The following is a 6,012-nucleotide window of genomic DNA, read 5'->3' as shown; positions in this document are numbered from 1 at the left end:
GGCTACATTTAAATGGTGAAATAATGCAGTTAACAGTAACCCACGTTCAAATATCTAACAGCACAGGGAATTAATTTCCACCACATTAAGATGTAAAGATAAAATGTTCTTTACTTGTGATTGTATATGTTATACATCATAATACTTTTCATTACATAGCATTGCAAGGGAAAGTCAAAACACTTACTCTCATATTTCACCATACTGTCTCAAACAATAAACACATAACACACACTCAACACATAAATCCCCACACACACACACACACAAACAAACTTTACTCTACTTTAAGGTCTTTTAACAGCTCTACAATGTCTATATGAGGGCTGCTGCTGTTTCCAGTCCTGTTAGAGTACAGCACGCTCTGCAGACTCTTGGCTGCTTGGTTCAGGGACGGAAGGATGAGAGCAGCGTCCGACGTCTCATCTTCTCCACAAGAGCACAGAAGGACTTCGTTGACCTCCCCTTCAATCTTTCTAGAGAGGATGGTGGGAAACACGCCGCTCACACGCTCCAACACGCTTTTCCTCAAGAGTGAGTCACGACACACAAGGTTCAGTACGAATACACCTGGTCCAGTGGCAGGGAGAGATAGAAAGAGGAGAGAGGATTTCATGTAGATGAAACACACAACTATGATTAAATATTTTAACCGTGTAATGAGACCATTAAACAGTAAGTTGTTTATTAACAGTGTTGGATGGAGAGAAATAAATTGTTAAAAATACTGTACCTCTGGGGGTTAGAAGGCTGCAGACTTTCTGCAGGATGGAGGTTTCTACAAAGGCAGCAGGAGGACAGCTCATACCCACAGTACTATCTTTATTGTCGACATCGAACATGATGACATCAAACAAACGACCACCTACAGAGGAAAGAAAATTGCCATTGTCACTTCCTGGTACTGTTAATATATTCACTGGTGTAGCCTTACTGCCCTCTCTTCGACTCTTCCTTCACTAACCTTCTTTCTCCAGGGCACAGATGCGTTCAAGGCCGTCCCCAAGAGTGACAGTCAAACGATCATCTGGTCGGAACCCGAACCATTCCTTCGCCACTTCCATCACAACAGGGTCTAGTTCTACAACCTCCACAGTAACATCGGGCACAAAGTCCCGTAGAAACTGAGGCAGGCCTCCTCCACCAAGCCCCACCAGGAGCACTGACACTGGGACATCTAAGAAGGAAGATAGAGGGGATGAGAAAGTCACAGGTAAAGCTCAATCAAGTGTGATATTTTATGCAAGACGCTGGAACAGGTGTGTACTGACCTTTGTTCTGTGGTGTGCCCACCCCAAGCATGGCAAGGCCAGCCACCATGACTTCATGGTGAGCGCAGCAGAGGAAGCCACTGTCTACTGACAGAGAGGCTGAGGATGTTGTTGGAGCAGCTGCTGGCTTGACCTTCTTTTTGTTTTTCTTCTTGTGACTTGATGCTGCAGGGGCATAAATATTCATTCATTTCACAAATCTACATCTACTAAACTATGATAATACTTTATACTGTATATAAAACTATTGTAATATTTGTACCTTTTATTGTTTGTTTCATTGTTTCCCCTTTTATAGTTTTTTTCTGTTTAATTTTCTTTTTTTGTTGATATTTGTTTGATAGGTGCCTGTTCATCTAATTTAACATGTATGTGCACTGTTGGTATTGCTTAATATATTATTTATCATAAAGAAAAAGAGAGCATAAGAAATTACAGTCAACAAGGAAAAAGAACTGACCAATATTTGAAGGGACAAGACGGCTCTCTGATTGGACGAGGGCAGCATTAGACAGGAAAACAAGTCTTCGATACACTTCTCCGTCTTCTCCTTTCACATTCTCCACACAGTACTCGCCGCTCAGCTCACTCACACCCCTGCTGACCTCCTCTCGCCAACCCAGGTCACCTCCAACTGACAGAAACGGCACCTGATTGGGGACAGAGAGCTCAAATTAATTAATAATTAATACATTAATACACTGATGCACTTTTTTGTGACATAAAATGTTTTATTGCACAAAAGAGCATTTCTAAAAAGGAATATTTGTGTGGGCTTACCTGCTGGTTGGCTGGCATACCTGGTGGAGCCAGGTCCATCACCATTGGTGAGAGTTCGGACTGGACAGCCTGCATGTCTGTGTACTCCTGATTCCTGTGCATTGCCACAATAACCAGGCGCCGAAAGTTAGCACTGGCTGCCAACTGCCTTCGCCCCTCACCGGAGCTGTAGAGCCAAGCTGTCTCACTGCCTTGAGGCACTGACAGGACAAGCAAAGGGAAAAAAATAAATCAAAGAAGAACAAAATACAACCAGTGTGACTTACATAGGAAGGCAGAAACATGACTGATAAAAGGACAGCTCACCAATAAAAATAGCAAACTGGTTTGATCTTGGCACCTTGGCACCTGGGGGACAATCTTGTACAGTGAGAGTGTATCTGGGAAGGCCAGTCTTGGCGTGGCAGAGAGTGAGGGAGACGTTCGAGGTGGCATCTGTGCCTGTACGGAGCCTCTTTTTCAAGACAGAGTAAGCCTGACGCTCCCTCACAGCCGACAGCAACTCTGCTACCTGTGTGAGACGAGTAGGGGCTCCATCTTCCCCAAGACACATTTCCAGAATAGGCGTGGGCATAGGCTGACGAAACTTGGTGCAGACCAGAACAAAGACAGGCAGAGCAAAGGAGTCCTCTTCGTTCCCACTTTCCTCCTGCAGGCAGTGGAGCCTCACCGCCCACCCCAGCTGAACAAACTGCTCCACAGCCAACTTGATCACACTCTCCTGAGCCAACGTCACACAGACATACCGGCCGCCGACACTTAGCACACGGCCCACCTGCAGACACAAGAAAACTGCTGTGACGAATGCAGAGACATATGTTGATGAGTCTACCGATTGAGGAAAAAGCATATGGTCCGTGCACACCCTGACCCATTGGTTTCTCACCTCAGTGAGCATGTTCCTGGCCAGTGCTCCTTCTTTTTCTGATGCCATGGCATCCAGCGTGCCCTTGTCCAGAGCAGCCTGGTAGCTGGCATCCTCATATGGAGTTTGTGTAGCATCCACCTGCTGGAAGGTCAGGCCTGGCCGGCGCTCAGCATTTCGCTGGTTCATATGGATCACCACTGTCTCACTGATGTCAATATTAGTTAGATGTTTGTAGCCAACATCATACAGCTGTTCACTCAGCTCAGAGTTACCACAACCGAGCACCAACACCTGAAGGACAGAAATACAAAACACTGTTAATTAATCAGTTATAGTCATTGGCAGTGGTGGAAAGGAACTAAGCACTAAGTACTGTAGGTACAGTTTTGAGGTACTTGTACTTGAGTATTTCCATTTTATACTCCACTTCATTTATGTGACACTTCTCAACAAGTCATCTCACCTTATCTTGGACTTTGATGTATTTATGCAGCACGCCGCAGAGTTTGTTGTAATCTCCATACCACTCGAAAGCCTTCTCTCCGCGCTTCTTAAAAAACCTCTCCCAGTATTCTGCGGAGCTGAACTCCTCGGCAGTGCGAGGTAAAAGACTCATTCTCGGCTGCAGTGGTTACAAGAGCCAAAAACGTTTCAGCTTACCGTGACAGAGTCTGTTTACAGCCACTTCCCCACATGGCAACTTGCACTGACTTGTCAAGCCGGACGACATTGCTGGCAGGACCGCTCGCTGATTGGAGGGTGTTTGTAAGGCGGAGCTACACACTGCCCAGTGATTCGCTGAGGCTCTCAGAGCTGATTTTATTGACCGTTGTTGAGCCGGAAGTGTTCGGTCCGATATTGTTAGTATTCCGGCGGGTGTCATTCATCATGGCTGTGCCTGCAGGAAGGTCTGTGGTCTTCGTGACTGGAAACGCAAAAAAACTCGAAGAAGTAAGAGTCAAACATTTCATGCCTGAGACTGATGGTATGCTGGCCTGTCTAAACCGTTTCAGACAGGGTACTTGTACACTTATTGCCTTTATGCTGTTCCAGGCTATGCTTGCTAAATATAGGCAGTGAGCACGAGCTGTAATTTATTCCAGAACTATCTTGTTTCATTTGACAAAAAAAATCAATCCTGCTAGATTTATGCTTTACTCTATGTTTGGTCACATCCATCAGGTCATTCAGATCCTGGGAGACAAGTTTCCCTACAAACTAGTGTCAAAAAAGATTGACTGTAAGTATGAAAAGAGAGACCACCAGTAGAACATATATTTTTATGTAATCATTGCTCCCCCAAGTATTTATTTATTTATTCAGTGCCTGAATACCAAGGAGAGCCAGATGAGATTTCCATACAGAAGTGTAAGGAGGCAGCACGGCAGGTACAGTAACTATAGCTACAGTCATGTAAGTAAATATTCTTACATGTCTGTTGAATGATTGATGTATTGTTTGTTTTTCATCTTCAGATTGATGGGCCAGTCATAGTGGAGGACACCTGTCTGTGTTTCAAGGCTTTGGGAGGCCTGCCTGGTCCTTACATGTTAGTATCATAACTGTCACATCCCATTTTTAATCTTTAATAGCAGTAATGAACAGTCATAATTACAACTAAACGTTTCTACTTTTTGTAGAAAATGGTTCCTGGATAAACTCAAGCCAGAGGGTAAGTATGGTAATAGATGAAACACTGCTGAGATATTTAGAGCTGGATAGAAAAGGTGATGTGAGCTGTCCAGCATCTCTAACCCTTGTTAAATGTTCTGTTGTAGGCTTGTACAAACTCCTAGCTGGGTTTGAAGATAAATCAGCGTGGGCTCTCTGCACTTTTGCTTTCTCTGCTGGGAAAGATGAACCAGTACAGCTCTTCAGAGGGAAAACAGAGGTCAGAATCTCTCTCAAACTTCTTCGGTGTGCTTGCTATGTGTGTGTGTGTTTTTTATTTTCTATTCACTCTTATATCTTGCTATTTTCAGGGACTCATTGTGGAACCCAGGGGACCTCGAGACTTTGGATGGGATCCCTGTTTCCAGCCAGACGGATATGACAAAACGTAAGCAAGGACTGCTTGAAATTTCTTGTTCATACCACAAGGGGGAGCCAGATGTTAACACACTTAACTTTCAGTTTGGAAATGAGTTGCGGATTAGTTCATACAACAAAATTCATCCTTGTGATGATCCCTTTCACCTTATGCTGTGCATTAGACATTACTTATCACTACTGAGCTATGCATAAAAACAAACATGCATGCTGACTATTAAATACTTCCCTCTCATCTGCAGCTATGCTGAACTGCCCAAACAAGTGAAGAATTCTATCTCTCACCGCTACCGGGCGCTTGCTGCCATGTCTGAGCACTTCTCTCAAACCAACAATACCTCACCACAGGGCAAGAAGAAGAAGCAGGAGGATTAAAGAGTCAGGTTCTGAATCTGGAACAAAATGTGTCAAACCTCAAGTCATCGGATTTGACAATGCAGAGGATACTCCTTATTGCTAAGACATGTTTTTATTGTTGAGTCAGAAAAGTATTGCATATGACAGATTTGTGTCACAGTGTCTACTTGTAGAATCTGCAGTGAAAAATGTGCTGCTTGATATCGGTTTTCCATTATTTTGAATAAACTTTTTGTTCATTTTTAAGCAAATTCTTTGTGAAGATTTCCCTGTGTCAGTGGTTAGAATTTTCAGGAAGTCAGCAAGTTAAAAATATCCTCCAGATAATATGGAAAGAAATTGTTGCAAGCCTCTTTTCATTGTTCCACAGTGGATATTCCAAGGACTGACAAATATAGACTTGGAGAAGAGCATAAATTATAAAAAAGAGGAGCTCCAGGATCCTGATGAGAGCAGCAGACCACTGTTCAGTAAAAACACAGCATTGATAACTGGGGAGTTTGGGTAATAAATGACCCTTGAGCTGGAAGTCTCTGAGCAGGAACTATGCATACACCTGTGACTGATGCCTCCCAGGTGTACTGAAAATGTCACACATGAACAAATGCATGCATCCTCAGAGTGAAACCAGAACTAATGTTAACAGTCTAATGGCGTTACTGCTGACAAGTTATTTTGTGCTTTTTA

At 43.6% G+C, this 6,012-nt stretch overlaps 2 protein-coding genes across 3 annotated transcripts; one reads left to right on the top strand and one right to left on the bottom strand.

Moving 5' to 3' along the window:
- Positions 1-245: 245 nt before the first annotated feature.
- Positions 246-3,661, bottom strand: mettl13 (methyltransferase 13, eEF1A lysine and N-terminal methyltransferase). Its single transcript, XM_044198245.1, has 9 exons — positions 3,383-3,661; positions 2,938-3,210; positions 2,358-2,826; positions 2,052-2,251; positions 1,732-1,921; positions 1,272-1,436; positions 965-1,177; positions 734-865; positions 246-570 (listed from the first exon to the last, which is right to left on the bottom strand). The coding sequence occupies exons 1-9, from the start codon at positions 3,533-3,535 to the stop codon at positions 278-280; spliced, it is 2,088 nt and encodes a 695-aa protein (XP_044054180.1). The 5' UTR covers positions 3,536-3,661; the 3' UTR covers positions 246-277.
- Positions 3,662-3,720: 59 nt separating this feature from the next.
- On the top strand, positions 3,721-5,576 carry itpa (inosine triphosphatase (nucleoside triphosphate pyrophosphatase)). Of its 2 annotated transcripts, XM_044198246.1 has the most exons (8): positions 3,721-3,870; positions 4,102-4,159; positions 4,243-4,307; positions 4,395-4,468; positions 4,560-4,591; positions 4,698-4,810; positions 4,902-4,978; positions 5,211-5,576. In XM_044198246.1, exons 1-8 carry the CDS (start codon positions 3,808-3,810, stop codon positions 5,341-5,343), a joined length of 615 nt encoding a protein of 204 aa, XP_044054181.1. In that variant the 5' UTR covers positions 3,721-3,807; the 3' UTR covers positions 5,344-5,576. The 2 variants fall into 2 exon arrangements, with proteins under 2 accessions (XP_044054181.1, XP_044054182.1); XM_044198247.1 differs by lacking the exon at positions 4,102-4,159 and having other exon boundaries at positions 3,793-3,870; positions 4,224-4,307.
- Positions 5,577-6,012: the final 436 nt, after the last annotated feature.

The sequence above is a fragment of the Siniperca chuatsi genome, linkage group LG6 (genome assembly GCF_020085105.1).
Source record: "Siniperca chuatsi isolate FFG_IHB_CAS linkage group LG6, ASM2008510v1, whole genome shotgun sequence".
NCBI lineage: Eukaryota > Metazoa > Chordata > Actinopteri > Centrarchiformes > Sinipercidae > Siniperca > Siniperca chuatsi.
Note: the sequence above shows the minus strand (reverse complement) of the source record. Positions and strands in the feature narration are given on the sequence as shown.